Here is a 26,756-nt window from a genome sequence, read left to right on the forward strand (position 1 = left end):
CTGATGCTGGGCATTCTGGGATAAGGGGTAGCCTCAAGCCAGTAAACAGCTCTCAAGCTGTAGAAGATGGCCAAGGATCGGCTCCGAACCCAAACAGCAAGAAGGAAGGCAAGATGAAGACAACTAACATGGAACGTTATGGTAGGTACTTAACTTCTTTTTCTTGCAAACTTAGAAAGTTGATAGAATAACAGGTTTTGGATTAGCATGCATTTTCTGAAGGTCGTGAAGTCTGAAACTCAGATGTCTCATTTTCTGACTTCACCCCTCAATTATTTGCCAGAAAACCACAATTTTAAGGGAAAAAGACCAAAAATATAAGGCAAACATCTGGACATTCTACAAAAATCTGTACAATTGAGAGGTATGTTTGCACTGACACTGTGTGTAGAGGTCCTGTTTCTTCTGTGGTGTTGGGAAGATTTGTTTGGTTACATAATCAGAACTTTTCTGATGATTTGAAGACTGAAATTGTTCATAGTTCTCTACTTAGCCTGGATCTGGTATTTGGGCCTGTGGCTACACAGACCCATAAAGAGTGGAACAACAGAAGTAAATTCATGGAGTTTCCAGGAACTCAGGTTCTAACCTAACATGGCTGCTTTTCATTCCTTTAGATGGCAGAACAAATAGAAATCCCAGTCTAACAACAAGCAGGCCCCCAGGAAAAATGGCAGGAGAATAACTCTTTGAAACCAAACAAGGCTTAACTTTCCCAAAAAGAGTCGAGCTCCAGCTACTGACTTTGCTGGGAATCTTATCACCTTACCCACAACTCTTGCTCCAGTTTCTCTAAATCCTTTGCACCAACTGACTCTCACTCCCTTGTCCTATGATTAGACAGTTTCAGACTGATGGTATTGAAGGTGGTGAAAAAATGATTCACTTCTCAGTAGGTGAACTCTTCTCCTTCTACTTTCAGGAGAATTCCCCCACAGCCACCCAGTTAGACATACTGGTTTCTCCCAGTGCTACAACATATATTAGAAACGGGTCATAGAACTAGTACCTGCAAATCACTTGGACATAGTTTTTTATTCCTGCATATATTGATACCAAAGAAAGAGCAAGCCTGGGGACCTGTGTTAGATTGGTCTTCTGTCAACCTTCATGAGAAAAATCCACTGATACCTAAAAAAAATTCTTGGACCCAGCACCCACACCACTTGGACTTTCAGATTCCCATGCTGGAGTTTGCAAGGTGGGAATTGCAGTGTTGGAGGTATCAAATGGTTCTCGATCCAAGACTCCCTTTCTTCCTTCCAACCTCAGTTCAATCTGTCCAAACAGACTATTCAGATTATACTTGGGGTGCAGTTTTCATGGGAGTAAAAGTGCAAGGTTTGTGGAACTCTTCAGACAGACTAAAGCACATAAACCTCAAGGAAATACTAGCTGTGATTCATGCTTTGAAAACTCTACAACATCTATGGGCTCAGGGTGCTTACAGGTGGTTAGACAACACCACACTGATGTATTATCTCAACAAACAAGGGAAGGTACTAGGTTATAATACCCTCTTTGGCGGTTGGCAGTGATGGCTTGGGAGATCATTTTTTTAGCATTCTCTGACTCTTTAGGCCTCATGCATTCTGTCAGAGCAAAACATTGTGGCATACAGTCTCAGCGTATCCTCGACAGACCCTCACAAGTGGAACTGCAATACAGGCATGCTGCAGGACTTGATCTAGATGTGTGGAACACCTCGAGTAGACCTCTTAAGTTTCCTTACAAAACAGACAACAAGAAAAATTCTGTTTGAGACATCCTTACAGCCAAACATGGAAAACAGATGCTGTGTTGTCCCCTTGGTTGGTAATGTTTGTGCATGCTTTTCTACCCATTTCCAAGGCACTTATAAAGATTCAGAAAGATTTATCAAAAATCATTGTGATTACTCCCTTTTGGCCCAGGCAAAATTGGTTCTTCCTTCTTATGGAATGAGCCATGGGCAATTACCACAAGCTTCTTCACAGATTGGATCTACTCAAGTTTGATACACCCCAACATCAATAAACTGCAACTAAGGGCCTGGATGATTCAATTTTAATATATTTTAGGCATCTTTTTCATGAAGATGTGCATGCAGCCAGGTACTAAGGGAGACTAGAAAATCTTATGTTGGCAAAAGAAAGAGCTCTAATTGGTGACTTGGCAATCACAGGAATCCTGAAAGGGAAGTAGCATCTCTGGTTCTGAAATATTTGTATGAGCTACTTAAAAATGGCTTAATGTATGCTTCAGTCAAGGTGCATCTTGCAGATATCTCAACTTGTCTACCTATGGATCCACCTCTTTCTTCTATGTTTGAAGTCAAACAGTTTCCGAATGGAGTGTTGCACATGAGACCCCCTCGCAAGCCAATCACTCCTCCTTGGGATCTCAGTTTTGTTCTAGAAAAACTGACCTTGGCTCCTTTTGAACCAGCCTTTCAGGTTGACTTGTGTTTCATTACTTGGAAACCTGTTATACTTGTAGCTTTGACATCTGTGAGGCAACTATCTGAGTTGCAAACTCTCATGGTGGGTGAACCCTATCTGATTTTTCACAGGGATAGGATTTCATTATGCACAAATCTTTATTTCATTCCTAAAGTTATTCTGATTTTACCTTGACTCAAGCTATCAATCCTCAGTCTTCTTCCAGAAATGACGAAGGGAGAAGAGATTCTACATGCATTGGATGTACACATGCAGCTCAGGTATTACCTTAACAGAAGCAAGTACTTTTAGAAGGCTGAGCAGCTCTGTGGAAAAGAGAAAGACCATCCTGTGTCTAAACAGATTATATCCAGGTGGTTATCCTCTGCTATTGTGTTTTGCTATTTCCACCATGGTATAACTATTTCAGGTAAAGCTAAGGTTGATTCTACCAGACCCTTATCCTCTTCAGTGGCATAATGGAAATTGGTGGACCCTAGAAGTATTTTAGAGGCAGCAAACTTCATCCTCTATTCATAATTTCATAAAGCACTACAAACTTTATTCCTTCTCAGTTCCAAGATGGGCTTTACTAGGACCATTCTCCAGGGGCTCCTGGACTTTATCCCTCCTCTTCCCAGATACTTCAGCAGTGAGAATGAAGAACATAGTACAGTTGTGTAAGTCCTACTTATCCATAACCATAGGTACCCTTACTTAGATCACTGTTGCAATATTCCACACTGTTCGGTTATCTTGCCATATAACCTGGATTATCCATAACCATAGGTACCCTTACTTAGATCACTGTTGCAGTATTCCATACTGTTCGGTTATCTTGCCATATAACCTGGACATCCAGCTGAGGTATCAAAGCCAAAACCTTTCATGGAGCTACATATCTGATGTATGACCTAAGCCCCCGGGTTTAAGGGTACATAAGCGGACATATGAAAGTGAAAACCTCAGATTTTCTAAAAGTCATTGTGAATGCAGATCTTGTACCCATGTGTCTGTTCTGTGTGTGGTCATTGGTATCTTTGGTCTTACCTGAACCAGTGAAGTGAACCTTCCTTGTTTTAAAGTTTTGGTGTTTGCATTTCTATTAGATGTCAGCTAGGAAGGGAAGGTGTGATTGTACTAGGCAGATTCCCTCCAAGGATCTTCACTTCCTGTGTCTGTTTTGCCTAGGTGCCGAACAAGATTATAAAATTTGTAGTATCTGCCAGTCTTTTGTACCTAAATACATAAATGCCTTTCAACCCTTAACACTTACTTGGAGATCTTGTCCCTTAAGCACTTCACCCAAGCTAAAATGGTGGATCCTTCCACTCTCAATATCCCGCCTATCCCAAAGTAGTTCTAGAGGCCTAGGCCTTATGTCTTCACTGCCCAGTTGGGAGTCTGACATACCTGCTGTGGTTTCAAAACCCGTGGTATGTTAAATGGTTTCTCAGACTCCTGTTACGTCAACCCACCAGAGGCCAGTATAGTGTCTGATTCTCACACATCCAAAATGAACGATCTTACCAGTGCGGGTGAGTAAGGGGAAACATGTCTAATCACTGCTAAAGGGCCCAAGAGTATTCTGCAAATGTTAGTAATTATAGATTTCCACGTCAAGTAATGTTTGTAATACTGTGTCAGAAAATGTTTTAGACAAAAAAAAGGAATTCCACATGTATATACTATAGAGTATAATGTACCAATTCAGACTTTTGCATCTATTTTCAGATGTAAGACCATTTTGTTATTAGGAAACATGTCATTCCTGCCTCTGTGGGACCTAAAAATATATTGTCTTAAACTGGCACGCTACTGCATTTTTGCTCTACTGATAGATTGATAAAATTATTATCATTGATAACCTTTGATGGACATGAATATGATGATGATTCCTTAATTGTCTAACATGTTATGTATTTGATTTTTTTTTTGTTTTTTTCTGTTTTCTTTTTCCATCCATGGTATTGAGTTTTATGCTGTTTTTTTTTTTCTTGTTTATGTCTTGTTGTTGCTGCTGTTTGTTGTTTTGTGCATTTTGCTGCATTCATATATTTCTGAAAATTGAAAAAATAGAATAAAAGTCTGAGCTACATTTTAATGATGTAAGCCACCTACTTAGTGTTTCCACTAGACCTAAATAAAAAAAATGAAAGCTTTACATACTACAAAGTCAGTGATCATAACTTAATATTGTATGGTGTTCTCAACATAGACTTCAAATAATTTACTACTAATGTAGTTTTTTCAAATTCACTTCTCGGACACACAACAAATTAGTTATGATCAACAACCAGATTATAGTCCTTTAATATATATATATATATTATGGTTTGGTTTCATTATTGAAAATAGTTAAAAAGAGTATGCATCAGTCCTCTGCACCAAATGCATTAATAAATACACATAGTACACAGTGACATTTAAACATTGGGATGCATGGAAAATGTCAATGTATTTAGATTTCTAATTACAGCACATATGTCTTTGAGTTTAATCACATGTTTTTGTCACTGAAAAGCCAGTCGGGGGAAAGGGGTTGGGAGGATGGCATAATGGTTAAGGTGTTTGCCTTACAAACACAAGGTGCAAGGTTTGAGTCTCTCAAGGGATAATTAGCTATGCTCAAATTGGCACACAAGGGCAGTTAGCCTAGTACTAATCTATGAACCTATGAAGAAATACCTGGGTCATTAATCAAGGTACATCAAGGGTCAGATCATCCGTGTCTTGTTAAACTGTATATAACACAGAAGAAGAAAAAAACAGAAAAACAAAAATGTTTCCTTTCCTCAGACATCCCAAGAAGAAGAGTGGGTATTTTATTTTTCCAAACACCTGTTTAAGGCTCTCTCTTCTGTTCCTACAACTCACAAGAGACATCTGGACTCATCCACAGAGGATGATGAGGCATAGTCTGATTCAGATAAACATTCGCTGGCCTACTCTTCCCAGATTGACTCCCCAGGCTAAGTGACCTCTTATGAGGACTCATCTATGGATGATCCTGTAGAGGAAGGTTCCTTAGGATAACCTGTTTCTAACATGAAGCATTTTGAGTGAGAATCTAGACATATTGTGTTGTGCAAGAACAGTATTACAGTGTGCTAGTGGTAGGGACCCCTGTACCTGCACTAGCCCCTTCTGTCCTGGTGGCTTTTCTGGATAACTTTGCCTCCACCACTGCATCTGATTCTCAGACCCCAGCTCCTAAAAGGTCTGATAGATTTTATCAGATCCCTAAAGATTTAACATTTCTGTGTAGGAACCCTTTGACATATCCCTTTGCTTTTTCTGTTTCTACTGACAAGAACTACTCCTTGCTGCTAATACCCACCCCTCTGGTAAAGATAGCTGAGCAATTGCAGATTTGGAAAAAATATACAGCTCTTCCACTTTGGCTTTCAAAGCTCTGAATTATCATACTCAAATGGCAAAATATCTAATGCCTATTTTGCGTAATTTATATACAATTCTGTCTTCTCAGTAAGTGCCAAGCAATAAGCAACAGACTGTGTCTATGCTGGCTCAGGTTTTACAGGTGACTAGACATAGCATCAAGTGCTGCTATGATACAGTGGCAGCCTCCTCCAGAGCAGTTGCTTCTGGATTTGTAATCAGAAGATACATGTGGCTTTGCTTATTGTCATTAACTGATAACGTCAAAGTCAAGCTACAAGACTCTCCTATTAAGTAAAGATCTTTTATTTGGCACCGAAGCAGCCAACTTGTTTAAAACCTTGCAACAGCAAGGTAGAATTATGATGGATCGCAGACAAATTTTCCTCACTACTGACCCCAGATATCTGAGAAACTACCTATCAAAATCCACCTCCTTCTTTCACAGGGAATCTAGACCCTACACAGGGACTAGATTCTTATATAGGAAGAGATTTTAAGATGAACCAGACAGGGCTACTAAGTCTGGGAAGGTCTTCTTATCCTGACAATTCAACCTGACTGCTTCCTACCTCCTCCTGTCCCCCTCAGTCCATCCCTTCCCTTGTCAAAAAGACTAACCTCATCTTTTGCAAAATGGCAGATTATGACTACAGATAAATGGGTCCTGTCCCTTATTCAACAGAATTAGAGGATAGCTTGGAAGGAAATTGTTCCTTTCAAGGGCATTCCTCCTCCTCCCAGTCAGGTACAGCTCCTACCTTCTATTATTTAGGATAGCCGACATAGGTACAATATAACCTCTTTCACAGCAACACGTGGGAAATGGTTTTACTCCAGACTATTTCTAGTAACAAGAAAAGAAGAATGGAAACCTGTACCAGATTTGTCCCTCCTCAATACCTTTCTCAAGGGTCCCTTGTTCAAGATGTTGTCTTTTCAGATTCCTTTGCCCTTCATCATTCCTTGGGCCTTCCAGGTCTGTTTAGATCTCAAAGATGCCTACCTCCACATCCCAATTCACCTTTCTTTCAGGAAATTTCTAAGATTTTTCAGCTTTTTTTCATCAAAGTTTCAGTTCTCTGCTTTACCCCTTAGACTATCTACAGCCCCTTGGATTATCTACAGCCCCCCAGGGTATTCAAAGACTGTCTGGCACCAATCATAGTTTTTGAAGAACTCAGGAGTTCAAATATTCCCATATCTAGATTTGTTAATACAGGCACCTTCTCAGCAGACCCTTCTGCTACATCTCAGTTTCACTATTTCCCTCCTTCAGAGTCTGGGGTTCACGGTCAACTTCAAGAAGTCTGCAATGACTCCTACCCAAGGCCTATCCTTTCTAGGTTGCAGACTGTACACCAAACTTGTGCAGGCTTTCCTAACTCTAAAAAAGGTACAGCCTCTCTGACTACTTTGTCCCTCCTACCCCCTTCAGAGTAGTTTTCAGGGCACTGAGATTCATGGCTGCAACCATGCCCATAGCCACTTTGCCAGACTCCATATGAGAAAAATTCAGTGGTATCTGAAATCTATCTGGTCCCTGCATTCTCATCCTCTGGGCACACAGATCTCATGCCTCTCCTGCTTAAAGAAAGAATTTCAGTGGTGAATATCAAAAGTAAACCTCAACCCAGGCCTGCCATTCAAATTGCAGATAGTCCACCAGGAACTACACACATATACTTAAGACGTTGCATGGGAGTATGGGTGGGATTCCTAAGAATCCAGGGCCTATGGCCACTAAATCAGAGGGCAGAACATATCAGCTTGAAGGAAATGCAGACTCTGATTCAGGACTTGCAGATTTTTTCCCACACCTGGTCTCCAGGCCACCTCAAAAATTTCAAAAACAACACTATAGTTGTAGTACATAAGCAAAAGAGAACAAGGTCTCATTAGCTATGCAGACTGTCTGTTATTGAATGAGAACGGGCCACAGAAGTAAGCCTGTCCCTTCAAACAGTTTACATTCCTTCACAGGACATTCTAGCAAACTTTCTAAGGAGATCAAGGGAAGAACCTCACAAATGGATGCTGAACAGAGAGGTCTTCCTAGACATAGTCCACAAATGTAGAATCCCTCAGATACACTTATTTGCCTCCACCCACAACAGACAGCCACATCAGTTCTACTTGAGGACTCCTTGCCCTCAGGAATGGAGGATGGATACAATGTCCCTTTCCTTGGAAAGGGAGGTTTTTTTATGCCTTCCTTCCAGTGTCATTACTCCCAAAGGTTTGGTTAAAGATCCAGGGAGACAACTCAAAAAATCTTATTGGGTGACTCCATTTTGGTCAAGGCAGTGTTGGTTCCCCCTTTTCTATGACCTAACCAGGGGTCATTACCACAAGTTAGCCCACAGAGTGAAGTTGCTAACACAACACAAGGGCTCACTACTACAACCCAACCTATCATCCCTCAGCCTGACATTATGGATGATAGGATTTTTATCCCTTTCAGGCACCAGTTTTCTGAGGATGTGCTATACGTTCTTCAGGTGGCAAGGAAACTATTAGGAAATCTTCTCTATCCAAATGGAAAAAGATTTTCTTTTTGGTGGCATACTAATGAGCAGGACCCTATACAATCAGGAGTCCCTACTATCCTTTCTTTCTTCTGTGAGCTACTTAATGTCTTGCCTACTTTTCAGTCAAGACACACCTATCAGCCATTTCTGCATGCTTACCTCTAGACCACCCTGTTCTTTCCAGGCTAGAGGTAAAACAGTTCCTTAAAGGCATCCTCCATTTAAAACCTCTTAGGAAAGCTATTCTACCTTCTTTGTACCTTAACTTTCTCCTTGAAAAGCTGACTCTACTTCCCTTTGAAATAGTAGCTTCTGCTTCTCTCAAATTCTGTACGTGGAAAACCATACTTGTAGTAGCCCTTACTTCAGCTAGCAGGGTTTCTGAACTCCAAACCCTGATGGCAACCTCTCCCTTCCTTATTTTTAACAAGGACTGTGCATCTGTGAGCCAACCCCTCATTTATTCCTAAAGCAGTAAATGAGCAATCTCTCAGTCAGGCCATCACTCTCCCTGTTTTATTCCCTAATCCTCTGAATAAGGGAGAGAGAATGCTGTGTTCCCTGGATGTACACAGACAGCACAGATTTTACTTGGACAAAACCGAGCTCATCCGGAAGGCTGATCAGTTTCTTTTAAAAAAAAAAAAAGATGGGAAACCCAGTTTCTCAACAAACTATTGCTGCCTGAATTTCTAAATGCATTCCTTTCTCTTATTCTCCACATGAGAAATCTTCACCTTTAACAGTAAAAGCACACTCAACCAGAATAATTTACTGTTCTGGAGACTTTTACATCGACAGCCATCATAGAAACACCAGCCATTACAGGGTAAAAGCTTCCTCAAGATCCAGGGCCTCCTTTGCAAGGTCAGTTCTCTCTGGATTAATTGACAACTCTCCTATAACAGATCCATCCACTCTCAACATTCACTAAGCTTTGGGAATCACCCGACAGTTTGGAATACTGCAACAGTGATGTAAGGAAGGCTATAATCCATTTTTTTAAGAACATATTGTAACAGTAGATGTTCTACTGATCGCAGTTGCAGTACTCCTTTCCACCCTGCTATCCCCTTATTTGTGTTTAACTAGGTTTTGCCCTACTTCTCATGGACTGCTATTCTTTGCTTTTTTTCCCCTCTTAGTTGAGCTTTACTATCTGGTATCTTCAGATGTCTCCTGGTTTCCTAGCTCCAAGATACTCTGGAGGTTTTCATGTTCATACATTCAGTTATGTACTTTTACACCCACAGGCTTAGATCATACATCAGACATATGGCTCTATGGAAGGCTTTGGCCAGACTCTGACCAGACGTCTAGGTTATTTGGTGAGATAAACCAGCAGTTTGGAATACTGAAACAGTGATCAGACATCTACTTTTGTGGTAAGCCCTTGCACAACTGAACTCTGTTCGATTAACTTCACTGCTGCAATAGCGACATCCTCCCCCCATCCTCCATTGTAGATGGTTGAGGATAGACGCAGCCTCCTTTGTTATAGTTGTTGTTTGGATGAATTTATATTTATCAGGATGGATCTACTTTCCTTTCTCAGGGCAGTAAAATCCTGAAGAGTTACTTCACTCTAGTTACTGATAGTTCCCTCCAGAAAGGATGTAGCCTGTTAGCAGACAGAGTGAGTGTGAGGAAGGAGAGCTAAAGCTTTGGCAAGCTGGCCGGGTGCTGTGTCCTTGACAGGGCACTACCCATAGACTACTGAAACAGGGAAGAAATTCAAATATCTACTGTTAGGGCTAAGTAGGATTTGTGCAACTGTACTGTCCTTTGTATGTCTGGCTATCTGTCTCTTTTAGGTGACTTTCAGAGAATGATAAAGTACCTCGTTTTGGAATATTTTTGCTTATAGCAGCCATCATAATTTTGCTTGTGAAAATTGTTATAACTGAATTGTTAGTGGATTGATGTTACTGGGGTCCCTAATATTCCCAGAAAAACTTGCTAATAACTGTGAATGTGCTTGGACACTTAGTGCACTGTATTCCAACAGCCACTGTATTGTATACTTACTGTTGTGCCAAGTTGTTATTTAACTGGATTTTCAGTAAGGAATCTGACCTTTTTTTTTTTTTTTTTTTTTTTTTTTTTTTGCTAAATTTTAGAAAAAGTGAAGGACTCAGCGGAAGGGTGTTGAGGAAACTACCCTTTTTAGCCCACGCACTTTACATTCAGGTAAGATTTTTCATTGATGTTATGATACAAACTTTTTTTCTGGATAAAGATTTGGAGGATGTGGCATACTTATTTGTAACTTAAGCATAGTATATTAATTGTTCAAGTCTTCTGATGTCATATTTTCCACATTTCATTAAGCTTTAATCTGAGTCATAGTTCTGCACAGCTTTCCCGCATGTCAGTGATTCCATTGCTTTGAAGATTGTAAGCTTTTTGCAGTATGTCATTTAGCCAGAAAATTAATTGTATAGTAGTCACAGGTCCCCTTTATAGATCTGAGCCCATCAGTTAATTGAATTAGCTCCCTCTTTAGCAGAATCCACAGTTTAGATGACATGGGGAAAAATACTTCTGGATGTCATTGCTGCGGAAGTACAAACTCCTGCAGACTGTAGCAGCAAAACTATCACCTTAAGTGGAGACAAGACAGTTTTTTTCCCCCAGAAGTTTGTACTGTCTGAATTAATACCAATAAGAATTAGGCCTGTCTTAGTCATGTTTTCCAGAAAATGCCTGACTGGGACCAGCCAGCTTTGATGCATGTTCCTGTGACATTATGTATGGACAGCATCTCCAACTTTCCTGACTTTCTTTCACAGTGGATTGTGTTCCCTGTAGCCACTGTCTTGACACCTCTGTTTGACTAGTCAGCCATTGATGGTTGTTTTTCAAGCACTAATTTAATGTTTTTTTTTATTCATTTTTTGGAAGTCTTACACATTTGTACAAATTCAGTGGCTTCAGTGCCATGAAAAAAGCATGAAATGCCCAAGTGGTAAATAGATTTCCACTTCTGACAGCATTACACACTGCCCGTCATACTGTTTTATGTGGTTATTGCCATGGTTCTAAGTCCTGTACTTAGGTTTGCAAAGAGGCAGTGCATCTGGGGTAAATGACTTTTGTGGTCAGTTTTATTTTACCTAAAATGATTGCACAGATAGAAGATAGGTCCTTTCAGAAAACAAAGTGACAGTGGGACACTGTATTTCACTTAATCAGAATCCTGTTCCTACTACATTTAAGGTACGTTTCCACGAAGGAAGGGAGTAGTCTTTGCTTCTTTGCTTATTTTTATCACCTGGTTATCCAGCTGAACTAGACCCATTTTCACTTAGATCCCTGGGGAGCAAAGCTCCACAATGCAGAGACTGTAGGAATAAACAGCACATCAGTAGGATATCCAAAACAGCAGACTATCTGCTGTTAATATCAACGTAAAATCATTTTAACAAGCAACGCTTTAAAATAGCACATTGATAAGGAGAGGGGAAAAGCAAGAAATGATATCTTATAAACCGAGTGGACAAGGCTGTTGTGCCTTGCTGCCAGGTATACCTAGAGATCCTAGGCACATTCTCCCTTTCCACAATCTATACTTACCATACTAATACAGCTGGTGCCATGTCCCATGCTTAGGTCAACCATACTGAAAACAAAAAAAAAACAGTGTATTCAAAGTGTATGCCTGCATTTTTGTATAGTATTCATATACTCATTCAGCTGACCACAACAGGACAGCTGCTGGTATTTTGTATGTTACTGACAGAACTGTAGACAAATCCTGCCTATGCTGTGCAAACTGCTGATGACAGTTCATCCCTGACCATTTGATCAAGACTTTCTGATCAAAGGTACTTGATCCCATGGCCTGGAAGGATAAAGCCCTGACTTTGACCTAGATCCATGTTCAGTTTATTCAGTTAGCAACCCAGAAATCAGAGAGGACAGCAAGGGAAACGGCCATTGCTAACTTGCCTTTTCCGAGGCAAGGAACGTGGTATAGCTCATTTAAACTGGCAAAAACGTATTAGTGGGTAGATATCTGGGAGCATAGGTTCATAGGTAGGTACTAGGCTATTGGCCCTAGGGCCTATATAAGCCTAGCCAAACGGTACCCTGGCTTTTGCCACCCAAGAAAATTATTTTCCTGTGCCCATGCTGAGCAGAGCCACATAAGTGATCCCCGAGACGAATTTCCTATCTCCCATCCAATCATCGAGATTTTTCTTGAAGAGTGCTAATGAGGAGCTTTGTTTGATATAGATAGGTAGTTTGTTCCAGAGTATGGGAAGTCTCTGGGACAGGAATCTATCCCTCCAGCTTGTTCTGTTTATTGTGGTGACAAGGTTTAGGTCCCTAGAGCGTGTAGCTCAGAGGGATTGGGATTTCTTTAAGTGGAGCATGTCCAACAGCTCTGGGTTATGACATAGCTTTGTATGTTAGGCAGAGATCGCCTCTGAGTAGGCGATATGCGACGGAGTAAAGCTGGAGTTTTTTGAGATGGTCTGCATAGGGCATCTGTTTGAAGCTGGTAATCCTCTTTGTGAGGTATTTCTGCGACCTTTCCAGTTGTTATGGATGTCTTGTGAGGTACATAACAAAAGGGGCGTTGTACTCTATAATGGGTTTAATGAGTGATGAGTAGAGGGGAACAATGACCTCTTTTTTCCTGGATGAGAAACCTTTCATACAGATTCAGTCAGGGAATTCCATATCTTGGGAAAACAACAACCGAGTATACTTTATCTTGGGTGGTATTACTTCCAAGGTGACTCTGCACACTGATCAACAGTGGATTAGAGATCGCCCAGTATGAAAATAGAAACCTTGGAAAAGTAGCCAGTGAAACCCACTTATCTGGGTAAAATTCAGTTACCGGTTAGGTACTACACTTCCAGGATGTCAGCAGCTAAAGAAATCCAGAGAAAGTAAGACAAAATCAGCTGGAAAAGGGGAAAAAATGTTGGGGAAAGAGCCTTGAAACAGCTCAGGTTTCATCCTCATAACAGGAGATGTCTTCCTGTAATTTAGCAAAAAAGGTTAATCAAATGCATTAAGATATGCTTAAAATAAGTGCAACACTGTTGAAATATACACATTCGGTGACAAAATGCTGAAACAAATAGCTTTAAATAGTTCAGATAAGCTAACAAATTGCAGAAATTAGAGGTTAAAATGAAGGAAATACTAGATAAATATGAGGCTGATCAAGAACTGTTTTCAAAAAAATATTACAGCTAGAAGACAGAGCATGCAGAGGAAACCTGAGATTTTCCGTTGTACCTGGGAAACTGGAAAGAACAGATGGTATTGTTTATTTATTTATTTTACATTTGTTGACCGGGATCGTCCGACTGGATACATGTCCATTTTCAGCGGAGGCCCGGGGAGAAAAGCTCCAAAGGTACATATACAATCATTACATTGTCATATAGAACAGGAGTAATCATATCATAATATAAATATAACACATTTTATAGTCTAGTTAAATTTATATGAATATACCACATTTTATAGTCCAGTTAAATTAGTACAGTCTAACAACCTTCTAAACTGGCTTAACAAAGATATTTGAGTACCACTTACAGACTTAGTATTGGTACACCAGTATGCATAAAGATTTAGTCTGGCTTGGAGCAGGGACATATCCATTGAAACTTGAAATACTCCTTGAGAGCTATTTTAAATTGAGATAGGGTGGTATCCAGAGTAATGTTAGCAGGAAGGGAATTCAAATTTTTGGCAGCAGATTTGGCGAACAGGGAGTCACCAGCTGAGTTGCTGGATATGATGGTTTGCACTAATATTCTATTAGATGACCGGGGTGATCTGGAGTTGGAGTGGGGATAGATGATGTTTTTCAGGGCAGGTGTATTATCTGGCTGGTTAAGTGCTTTGTGAGCAACAATGAGTTGATTATACTGACTCTGCCTGGGTAGCTCTAGCCATCCGAGATAATTTAGATTTTTACAATGATGTGTTCTATAGGGTAGACCAGTTACAAATCTAGCTATGTTATTATAACAGCTTGAGAGTTTATTAAGAGCAGTTTTATTTAGGTTGGCCAGTAAAGGGGAAGCATAATAGAGTGTAGAGAGTAGATGGGAGTGGGCAATGGAGGTCCTGGCATATGGGGTAAGGAATGGCTTTATCCTATATAGTGAGCCCAGTTTTGTTAATGGTTTTGATTGTTTTGTTGATGTGCACATCAGACTTAAGATTGTTGTCTATAATAACTCCTAGCAGTTTTGTATGGGTATCTGGAGAGATTATGGTACCGTTATTAGCCTTAATGGAGAGAGATAATGTCGTGGATCTTTGAGTGGGGCTCAAAAGTAGGAGCTTTTTTTTTATTAGGTTTTAGAATCAGACAGCAAGTGGCAAGCCAGTTCTCTACTAGGTTGAAAGTACTCTGAGTTATTGATAGCAGCTGTGTTTGCAAGGTGTCAGTGCAGATCAGCATTGAGTCGTCTGCATATTGAATGCAGATGGGTTCAGGGATTACAGTGTGGAGGTCATTGATAAAAATGGAAAACAGAAGTGGTCCCAAGATAGACCCCTGTGGGACATCTAGAGTGTTGGCTAGGAGGTTTGAGAGTTTGTTCTGACATTAATTTTATAAAAGCACAAACAAGCAACTGGGCTGGTATTCTATAACAGGATTTTTAATGGAAAGGGCACCTTGTGTTTATACTCCAAATTTGTATTTCATTATTAAGTCACATTGAGAAAGGCTTTCATAGCCAAAACCGGTTTGTGCACCAAAATTAGGTTGTTTTTACAATCCTAATAAATCTATTTTTATCTGTTGCCATAGAGTGCTGGTCCCTTTCTTTTTGGATGTATTGTCGTGGTTTGGACCGAGCACCTTCAGTCCTACGTGCGTGCCTCGTTTGGTTATACTCCAAATTTGGCCATGTGAAAGAAGCCAAGACCTGTATTAGTAAAGGTACAGTCATAGCAGCAGAAGGAGCTGGTCCTATCAAAATTGTGGCAGAAGGATAAAGTAGTATCTCATTCCTCTGACAAAGGCACAATCCAGCAACAGAACATTTCCAGTGTTTCAAAGGAAAATAGTTAAACAACAGAAAAAGGCATAAGAGATAATGAGAAAAACAAGCAGTACATTGGACTTGAACCAGAGACCAATTTTAGATGATCAAGAAGAATAACAGCAAGAACTGAAAATTAGGAAATAAACACCAAAAAACTCTAAAGGGATATTTTGGAGAGGCAACTTTGTTTCTGTAAGAAATGGGGGGAAGAATTAAAGAAAAAAAAAGACTGGAAGTTTATGGATTATTTTAAACTGATTGTGGACGGTAAAGTATAATTTTCACTTTGTCATTAATGTTTAAAAGAATAATGAAGGAAATGAAGAAGAAACTATAATTAAACAAATTTCTCTTTCTTAGTGCTGTTTATAAACTGTAACTGAAAAGTTATTTTTCTTCTCTTTGTAATGTGTAGAACAACTTTCTTGAAGTTGATTGCAGCTTGGATTGTAAAGTAGCTATTTACAGAATGTATACGTATTTTAAATGTGAGGTGGAAGTCTTATTGGTAGCTGTTTTGTTAATGCTAGAGATAAAATAGGAACGCACGTTTTTCTTATTTGCCAGCAGAGTCCTGCAAATGTCTCAGATATATTTCATAAATTAAGAAATGTCTGAGCTGTGAAAAATGAGATCTGTATATAGAAACATTAAAATTAATACGTTTCAGGTAGCTCAGTGAAAATGAAGTCTGTGATACCAAAGAGAATACAAGCAGATGCATTCCTACTAGTATTAATCACCTCTGTATAAATCGTAACAATGCAAAATCTGTTAATGTAATGAGAACCAAGGCACTTTTTCATAACGCTATAACTCAGTTAATTGAGAGTATGCAAGTTGTTGTTCTCATCTGGGAGGGAAGCTGAGATGGGACAAAAAAGGATAGTATTGGTGTATAATGGAACGCAGGGTTTAACATGCATTGTCGGCATGATTAAACCTAACTTTAAAGTGAATGAAACATGGGAAACATTGTCTCCTGCTCAAGTATGGAAGGGTAATTTTCATTTTTGGAAAATATATATAGTTATGTGCAAATGTTGTCTGTTGATTGTCACTCTTAAAGTGACACCCGAACCCCATATGTAAAAATGGGAAAAGAGGTTGTGGAAAGATATATAGTTATATGTTTGTTGTGAATTAAAAAGTAATGGAAGATTAAAAATGACAGCATATATGCTTTTGGGTAGTTTTTTTTTAATAGAAATTAATTGTCTGGGAAAATGCGACTTGAGTCTAAACCGATAAAAGAAGCTGTAATTGCATATAAGCTTAGCTTGCCAAACAGTAATGCACACACATAAGTTGGAAGGTGGAAACATTTTCAAACAGCTGTCATGCAGAAAATGTGAATGTAATAATATCAGAATGACTGCCTTATCAATTTTATTATGGGTTGTGAATGACATTGCAAGTATGCACAAGAAGAAAGGAATATTGAATTATATTAAGAAGTGTAGGGTATAAATAGCAACGTTACAGAGACACATTTAGATATAAATGCACATGTGACTTTGGCACAGAAAAGATTCTAACATGGTTGTTATTCAGCAGATTATCAGAGAACAAGAAAAAAAGAGGTAATAATAATCATGATAACAAGAGGGACTCTGATCATGGTAGAAGAGCAGAAGGGACAGCAAGGGTGGATTCCTGGTAATAAGGGGTTATTGGGAGGGATGGTTGATTACATTGATGTACATTTATATTCCACCCAAAACTACTATTAAGGAACTTAAGACAATTATGGGATAGGTAAGTAACCTGCAGCAGGGAATATTCATGGGTGGGGACTGGAATCTGATATGCAGTATTGAAGATGTATCAGGGTGAACCAGAATGGAAAATGTAGCTACAGTGGGCTATTAAGAAGTACATGAGAATGTTTGGAATGAAAGATGTGAATTTAGTTGCAGGACCCCATAGAAAATGTCCATATTATTCTCCAATGAAAAATAACTTAGCTAGAGTGAACAGAAATTACAGTTCACAAGAGCATGGGTATTTAATTGACACTTATGAAACATACCCAATAAGTGTTTCAGTCCATGTAGCAATAAATACTAAAACAAACATACAGAGTAATCAAATAAAAATGAGGCATTAACATTATTCTACTTATTAAAAAGAGGATTTTAAGGAATGGGTATTGAAAATGATTCAGGAGTTGCTAGGGAATGGACAGAGTTCTTCAGAAGGGGCTAGCTGAGGAGTGGGATATGTTGAAGATGAAATTTAAAAATATGGTAGAAATAAGAGATAAGTTGGGGGAAGTGATAGGAATTATTTAGAGGGATTATTGAAGGTTAAAGCATTGCAGGTTAAAGAAATCTTATGAAACAGGAAGAGGAGCAATTGCTGAGTATAAATAAGGGAGTATTTGAGTAATATGCAAGAGTATAGAAAGGTCTCTGTTAAGCAAGTAGTTTTTGATAACACTATTAGCACAATGACATAGAGAACTGAAAATAGAAAGAATCCTCGCCAAGCAAGGGAACCTGTGACTGGTAAAATAACCAGAGGACCTTATAGAAGTATTAGAGATGCTTTGGAAATTTTCTGAAAATCTGTATAGAACAGATGAAGGTGGAAACCAAGAAAAGATACAAACGAAAACCTTTATGTAAGACTTGGCAGTATGCTACACAGACAAGTCCGTATTAACCATAACTAAAAATCACAAATTTGCTGATCTGTCCTTGCACTCAAATTATGACTCCAAAATCTGAAATTCTGTCCCTACCATTATCAAACAACAAAGCAACCTATCCAGGTGCAAAAACATGCTAAAATGACACTTTAAAAACATTTGATTCTAATTTTGCACCTCTTCAGGTTTAGACTGCTGTAGCCCCTGCACATATTCATTACACATATTTACTTCCACAAAGCAATTTCTCAATGTATATTTCCCGTTGTCTTATCCCTTTCTCCTTACTGCTACTTATATTGACTCTATTTATCATCTGACAGTTTCCCCCTGACAAATTTCCAAGTCATACTCATTACCATCTACATCTACCTCACCTTCCCTACAATTTTCTTTTTTCTCTGTATCGCCTAAGAAAGGTGCACTCTATTCACCTTTCCTCAACTTCTCTCTGCTTTCTACTCCTGTCTCCCACATCACCTTTCTCTTATTTCTCATACCCATTGATGTAACTTTTTTAGACCTCTCTGTATATGCCAAATTGTCTTGTATTAGTATGTAGCGGTGCTATCTTTTACTGATTGCAGATTTTTTGTAGTCTAGCTGCCTTTCAGTTAAATTGTAACTTTTAAAGCTTTACATTTTCTCTCGTATAAAATTGCCTGTTTTGTTACTAGAACTTTTCTTTCTGGGCTTCCGAAGAAAAGGGACTACCACAGCCCAGTCAGACTAACCTGGTCAACAAAAGCAAGCAACAAGTAATACTTATTACAAGGTTAGAGAAGGATGAGGCTTAAGAATTAACTGCTAAGATTGAAGAGGATGAGATAGAAAATGATGATGCATAATTAATCAACAGGGAAATCTCCAACAACAGATAGTATTCCTGTGGAAAATTAGGAGGAAAAAAGTTAAGATCTGGAAGGTTTTGTTTAACAATATTGTAGAAATTGGGGACAGTACCAGCATCGAGGAAGAAAACTCTGGTAGCTATACTACACAGAGGGCAAAGAATTTTTAAATCCAACTTCATGTAGACCAGTTTCAATTTTCATCCATGGTCTTATAGACCAGTTTCAATTTTCAGCCACGGTTATAAAGCATTTATGTCTATACTTGCTAAGACAATAGCTAAGGTGTTGTCAGTACTGACAGATCTAGATCAATGTGTTTTTTTGGAGGGAGGCAAACATTTGACAATATTAACCGAATGATAGTGATTCAAAGGGAAGCAGATTGCAAGAAGACCCCATTGTAGTTGGTGGGTCTTGATGCGTGGAGAAGGTATCTGATAAAGTTAGCTAAGATTATATGATTAGGGCAATGGCAACATTTGCATTTCCTGATAGAAAAATAGAATTAATTAGGAAGATATATGAAAGGTTGAGGAAAGAATCAAGGTAAGAGGACTCCTCCCTGACAAGCTGGGCTTGAATAGAGGAACCAGGCAGAAATGTCCTCTTTGTCCTTTATTTGCCTTGTACTTGGATCCATTGTCAAAGAAACTAAAAGGCTTACAAATTCAGGGATATAGCTTGTATGGCACTCAAGAAAAAATAGCCTTCTTTGCACTTGGTATTATTTTGTACTTGAGAAATCCAGAAAAGGATGTTTTGGTGTTGTGAAATTATCTTGAGACACTTTCATGTTTTTTTTCCGCACAGTATAAGATAAATGAGGATAAAACAAAAGCTACATATGAATTGGTTCAGTAATACCCATATTTATGGAGACACAATCAGATGAAGAGTTTAGGTGTTTGAATTTAAAGAGATTCCGTTATGGTAGCTAAGGATTTGTGGGAAGAGAGTAAACAAATTATACCACAAAGGAGTTGAAAGCTCATGACAGTGAACATAGATAGTAAGGTACAGCAAGTGAAAATGTTTCTAGTTTACTTAGTATTGTATACATGTTAGCCATAATTTTATCAACCAGAGGAGAAGCTGTGGTTCATAATTAATAAAGAACTGAAATAATTTATTAGGGAGTGAAAAAGGGCAAGAGTTGACTGGAATAAGTTGTTTATCCCCGCAAAGCAAAATGGGTTAGAATTAACAGATTTGATTGCTCATGTGTGTGTGCGCGTTTGTGGTTGTGTAGCGCAATTAGAAAATTACAAATCAAAGTGGAAAGAAATGATGTTGCAACAGTGGAAACAATGTTCTGGAAATGAGGTGCGAATAGATTTTTAGATGCAGGAGAACAGTAACAACCATACAGAATATTGTATGTGCAAAGTAACAGAAAATATTTTGAAATCTAAACCAATATGGGAATTGAGAAAATAAATTTGGTTATAGGGATGACTGTTGGTAGGAGCACAAAAAAAGGTGCAAGATAGTCCTGGAATCTATTGGAAAAACATAGCAAAGGAACCAATGTTTTGAGAACATATAACTAGAGGAAAGAAAACTCTTTGAATGGGATGAAACCAAACAGAAATTTGAACTATAGGTTGGAGACGGTCTTCCCTGCTAGGATTTGCTAGAACGGTATAGGCATAGAGAAAGGGACAGGTGAGTGTTAAATAGAAGACCTGTTCTGGCTGAGTTATTGTTGAGTTTAGAATACAAGTTGCAATAGAAAAAGGGATAATTAGTATGGCATATAAACTAATGCATGATAGCTGTGATGATGTGAGGTAGCGCCAGCTATGCCATAGAAAGTAGGGCAGTGCATGTGTAACATATGCCAGTATAACTCGGAGTTTTGTAAAGAATTTTGTCAGTCATTCGAATATCAAACTGATTTGTACAGATGTTTGTGTTAAAAATGTATTTGTAAAGTTGCTTGTGTTAAAAATGTATCAACAGTGGGTCCTGCTGGACAGAAGAGAAATATATATGTATGTCGGACTGTATTGTAACTGATGAAATGTATATATGTTAACAGAGAATGCTGAAAGAGAAGGGGTTAAGTTTAGCCCAGCTAACCTTAAGAAAAATAGCCTGAAATTAAATGACTTGGTTTAGGCCTAAAGATTGCTCTTATCCTTAGTGATGAACCAATTACTACCCTGGGGTGCCAGAGAATGGCTGGTTAGTCTTTGCAGGAAGAATGAAAGGGGTGGAATTGTTTGTTTTCAGAAGCTGGAATAAGTCTTAGCAAAGTTCTAGGTGTGTATTGTGACACATCTGTGCTAGATCCTGGCTCAGCTTCTAGTCGGGGGGGGGTAGTGTGGGAACCACAGAATCAGGTGACCAGATGTGATGTCATTCTGTAGCCAGCACTGAAACTGTATTTAGATACTAATGAGAGATGACACTCAGCTTTCTGTTTTAGAACTGACAAAACCACTCACTCACTTCATCTTGCCTTATTTTAGTAACTATTAATTTCTTGTTATATTACTATGCTCAGCATACATGATGTAACCTGTTTTGTGTATTATGCTGGATGTACTGTATTTGTATAACTTGATGCCAGAGCTTTTCTCCCCGGACCTCCACTGAAAATGGACCTTGCCCAGTCGGAAATTCCCGGTTAACAAATGTATAATAAATTAACTTAACTAGGCTACAGTAATTCTTCATTCAGTTAGGAAAATATAGTGAGATTAGCTAAAAGTACTGTTTTTCTGTATCTGTCTGTTTCTTTCCATCTGTGTTACTTTTTTATATTTCATGTGAATTGAAACTCTGGTGTTTATTGTGGATAGATATGCAGTATTCTCATTTTTTTAATTATTTATCATTAAATATATCTAAACCTTTCATTTTAGAAAACATTTTAACCCTTGGGAGCACTTGCATTTATTTAGTCGCACTGTGGCATCACGCTCCTGAAAGTCTTTCCGATTGGTTAACACTACCATTTGTATAAGTATTAATTTTACTAAGAGTAATTGGGAACCCTGTTAAGAGCCTTAAAGTAGCTAGCTGGTGGCAGTGAATCTACCTTATAATCTGGGTGGAGTTGGCATAATGGGTAAATCTGTGCCAGCCTTTCCCAGGTGTGTGTGTGTGTGTGTGTGTGTGTGTGTGTGTGTGTGTGTGTGTGTGTGTGTGTGTGTGTGATCTACTTGGAACAGGGACACAGATCACCAATTTTTGCAGAGAGATAGGTGGCGTCTTATTTGGGGCCTGGAGAGAAGGTCCAGCCCCAGGACTGGAGTGTGCTCCCTGTGTGCTCTTAAGGGAAATTGTGCTTGGTGCGGAGAGCTGCATCTGAAAATACCGTATCTATTTTTGTTGTAAGTGAATGTTCCCCATCAGTGTCAGTGGTGAAGATTGAGGCTCCTTGATTACTGGCCCAGATGAGGGATGTCACAATAACTTTAAGAATTAATCAGAAGATGTTAGGCAAGACTGGGAAATGAAAATGGAAAAGCAATATACAAATCAGCGGTGGGAGGATGTGTGTGTGACCTACAAGTATGCAACAAATTCTAGAAAGTTTAGGATCTTTGCATGGAAGTGTATGCACGGGTATTTTTATACTAGACGTAGATAGCATTTTCTGGAGATGTGATGAGAGAGAGAGAGGTACCTGGGGATATGGTTTTTGGGAATGTAATAAGTTGATATATTTTAGAATTTCCCTACAGAGTATTTTAACTAAGGAATGGTTGTTTTGAGCTGGGATATAGAAACTGAATTGCCTAGACACATTAAGACCATACAAAATTTAATTATGTTGGTTTGCAAAAAGGCAGTTATAGTTGGTTTTGTTTTTGATTTCTGTTTCTAAGTATCAGAACTTTTGAATGTTGTAAAAGAAACAACTGGAGGAGGGATCTTTAGAAAAGGGAAGGCGTGAACTGTATAGAAATAAATGGAATCTGTGGGAACAATACATACAGAATAATGTTCAGGAGGAATAATGTTTTATGGAAGGCAGGACTTCAGCAAACTTTGTAATGTTAATCTGAATAACACAAAATCCATATCTGCACAATGAAAATGTAATGATCGTACTATTTTATAATTAAAAGTGTACTCATCACTATGCTATGTGTGATGTTAACAAAGATGTTAAAAAATATACAGCTGGAGTAATAGATTCAGACCAGTGAGAGGTTGTTGGAAATAGAAGATGTTTAACATTTCAAGGACCTTATGTTATTACAAGATGCTGCGAGTGTAGGAAGGACAGTGGCAGCGCTCTCGTTAGAGGCTGAGAAGTGCTGGAAAGAATGAAGTTTTCTGAGGGCTTCATTGAACTCCTCTGGCAACATTTGTCATGGTGCAATGACCAGGATAAATATAATGATGGGTCTGTTTGATTTATTAGAGTTAGCAAGAGGTGAAACTCAGGATTGTCTGTTGCTACACCCCCCCTACTTTTTGAAATATATTTAAGATTTTAGCTATATGGTCATGCCAATCTAATTTAAGGGAATATTTATGGGAAAACACGGAGTTAAAATTGGCCCTTGTATGTAGTCAGTGTTTAGCGTTGATAAATTCCGATGATATAAGCTTGCTTTTTTTAATATGTTAAAAGGGTTTAGCGAAATCTCAGGATATAAAGTAAATGAGAACATAAGAATGATTAAGGTGAACACAGATAAAAAGACAGAGGTCCTAGAAAATATCCTGATTGGTAGAGAAGTGTGGCTCGTGTACTGTTATGCATTAGCATTTCTTGAAGTCATATAATGTTGGTTAAAATATAGGTTGATTTAATGAAGTGGAAACTGTTAAAAATGGTGTTAGATCAGAGGGTTCAGGTGTCACAGTGGCATGTAGTTCCACATATTTTATACCTAGGACAAGCATTTTGGATGCCCCTGGGTAGAAGAGTAGTAATAAGATAAGAAACTGGATTTGAGACTTTCTATGGACCGGGAATAAACTGGAGATAGCATAGGAAAGCGTAGCACTGGCAATGGAGCAGTGGGGTCTAGGAGTCCCCAAATTTAATCAGTATATTAAAACAGTCTAAATCACTTTCATTGTTAAAGTTTGACTGAGAACTAAAGTGATAAATGGCAGCAGATGCTTATGAGCTAGAAACAAATAGATGGGCTTAGTGGATCTCTTAGAGGCATTTTGGGGTAGGGATGTGAAAGCAATGATGCCCTCAATGGTGGATATTATAAGCAGGGAAATAAGTGGAATATTTCAAGGTAGAATGCAGAAAGACTGACAAGGGACTTATTTCCCACAGGAGAAGACATGATGATAAAGGGGGTAAGCAATCCAGTGAAGAGATGGAGGAAACTGTTTATTTATTTGCATTTGTTTACCAGGATTGTTCACTGGGCCATGGTGAACCCATTTTCAGTGGAAGCCCGGGGAGAAAAGCTCCACAATCAATTATACCATGCATACAATACATACAGTAGAATATATCAACATAACTATGCAAGAATTGCAGTAGACAGTTGAATGAGGAATGTAAAAATCTTGATATATTATTAGATTACAACATTAAGGATAGGTTTGTACAATTAGAATATAACAAGATAGGATATAAAGCTAGGATAATTAAGTTACTCAAGTAAGTATCATAAATTCTTGGTCCTTGTAAAGTCCTTGGCTTAAATATAGGTAAGCAAATATAGTAGATAGTACAGTACTGCAGTTAAGTAGGTAAATTTGAAAGAGAGTTATATCAGAGTAGTAGTTAATGAAGGTGTAGGGTAGTGTCAGGTTTTGGAAATTGCAGATTTGGCACATGTGCATTGCCTTAGAGAGGAAAGGTGTTGTCTCCGGGATTTTTTAGAGAGTGCTGCATTGCTGGTAGTCCTGAGTGATGGTGGGAGGGGTGTTCCATAGTTTAGCAGTAGTGAAGGAGTAGAGCATCTGACCAGCTAAAAGGTTAGGTTTTTCTTTGTTAAGGAGAAGTTGATTTTTGGATTGGAGAGGTCTATTTGGATGGTACAGAGTAAGTAGAGAAGAGAGGGCAGGGCAGTTTGATGGCTTGAATATAAACTTGTGTGCAATGGTTAATTGCAAATATGTAAGATAATGAGGGAGTTCTAGCCAATCTAATAGGTGTAATGAGGCACAGTGATGAGATGATATTTTGCATTGGTTACAAATTTATCAATTTTATTATTGTACAAGTCAAGTTTGGATTTCAGAGGACTGGGTATTGGTCAGAAGAGGGGCACCATATAGAAGAGATGGTACCAGAGAGGAAGAAGCTAGGGATAGTTTTGCGAAGTGGTTGAGGAAGTATTTGTTTCTATAGAGGATGCCCAGTTTTTGATGATTGTTTTTTGATGTTGCTGTGAATATGCAGATCAAATGTCAGGTTTTCATCTATGATGACACCTGTTAGTATTGTGTTTGGGACAACATCAATGATGGTGTTATCTTGAGAATGTGTAGTAAATTCATCCTTGTTTATAGAAGTGTTTTTTTAAGGGTAAATAGCACAAGTTTAGTTTTTTGGGGGGTTTAGGGCAAGATGATTATTGGTCATCCATGTTTCAGTAGAACTGATGGCACTTTGGGTGACTTGCTGCAGTTCAGATGTGGAATTTGCAGTACAGATGATGGTGAGTCATCTGCATATTGGATGATGGTACCTCGTTTGAGAGTGGTGTGGAAGTTGTTGATAGAAATGCTGAACAGAAGGGGGTCTAGTATGGATCCTTGTGGAACACCTATGGTTGTGTTAAGGAATGGAGAGAAAGAATGTTGCCATTTGGTTGATTGTTGCCTGTGAGGTAGTTTGAGAACCAATTTAGGGTAGGTGGAGAGATGCCTAAGTTAGAGAGTTTAGTGACCAGAAGAAGGTTGGGTACTATATCAAAGCCCTTAGAAAGAGTGAAAAGACAATTTTTTCAGCATTGCGGGCCTGATTAACTGTGTCCAAGAAGGTTATAAGAGCTGTGGTAGTGCTATGACCTGGCCTAAAACCATGCTAGCGGGGGGAAAGGATGTGGCTGTGTAGCAGATAATTAAGAAGTTGAGTGTGAATAGATTTTTCCAGGATCTTAGAGATGGGTGAGAAGATAGCAATAGGTCGGAACTTGGAGATGTCCATGTTGTTTCTGCCTTTATGTAGAGGGAGAATGTATGCTTTTTTTCCAAATTGTAGGTACATGGGACTTCTGAATAGATCTATTAAGAAGTATCTGACGGGATAGGCAATAGTTAGTTGATATTTGTAGGAATTCTAGAGGTAGGTTATCAAGGGTGTTGGTGCCAGATTTGAGTTTAAGTAGTAGTTTTTTATACTGGAGGTAGGTATAGGTGGGAGAGAAAAGCTGGGTAAAGGGGACGTAAAGGTATTTTGTGTGGATGGATTTGAAGGAGCTAAGTTAGTTTGTGGAAAGTTGCCGGTAAGATTAGCTATGGTATTTATGAAATATGAGTTAGGGTGAGGCAATTTCAGTGGGTGTTTTATCTGGATTTGGACACAGATTATTATTTGAGCCTGGGTTTAGTAAGGAATTGATAGAGCTGCAGAATTTTTTGGAGGGGTTGCTTATTGTGATTTTGTATACTAAGATAGTGTTCTTTTTTATTTTTAATGACTTGATGATTTACTCTTGATTATGGAGTTGTTTATATTGTGTGAGGTCAGAGGGATTTTTGCTTTTTTGCCGTAAGTTCCATGCTTTGTCCCTGGCAGTCCTAAGTTGCTTAGTGGGTCTAGTAAGCCAACTGGCATGATTGGTTCTCACTCTCTTTTGTCAGAATGGAGCTACATTGCTTAGGATCTTGAGAAAGGTAGAGTTGAAGTACTCAACAGCCTCATCCAAGGGAAGGACTTTTAGTGCATCCCAGTTGATGCTCTTCAAAGTTTCGTTAAGGGT

General features: G+C 38.7%; 1 protein-coding gene across 1 annotated transcript in view; it reads left to right on the top strand.

The window, feature by feature from the left end:
- TRIP13 (thyroid hormone receptor interactor 13) overlaps window positions 1–26,756 on the top strand; it is a 1,214,790-nt gene that overhangs the window by 1,085,926 nt on the left and 102,108 nt on the right. The window contains exon 13 of the mRNA XM_044065139.1: window positions 10,474–10,543. Within this exon, the coding sequence (XP_043921074.1) occupies window positions 10,474–10,543 (70 nt within the window). The remainder of the gene's footprint in view (window positions 1–10,473; window positions 10,544–26,756) is intronic.

This window comes from Protopterus annectens, chromosome 3.part0 (assembly GCF_019279795.1).
Source record: "Protopterus annectens isolate FY-2018-M chromosome 3.part0, PAN1.0, whole genome shotgun sequence".
Classification (NCBI taxonomy): domain Eukaryota; kingdom Metazoa; phylum Chordata; order Ceratodontiformes; family Protopteridae; genus Protopterus; species Protopterus annectens.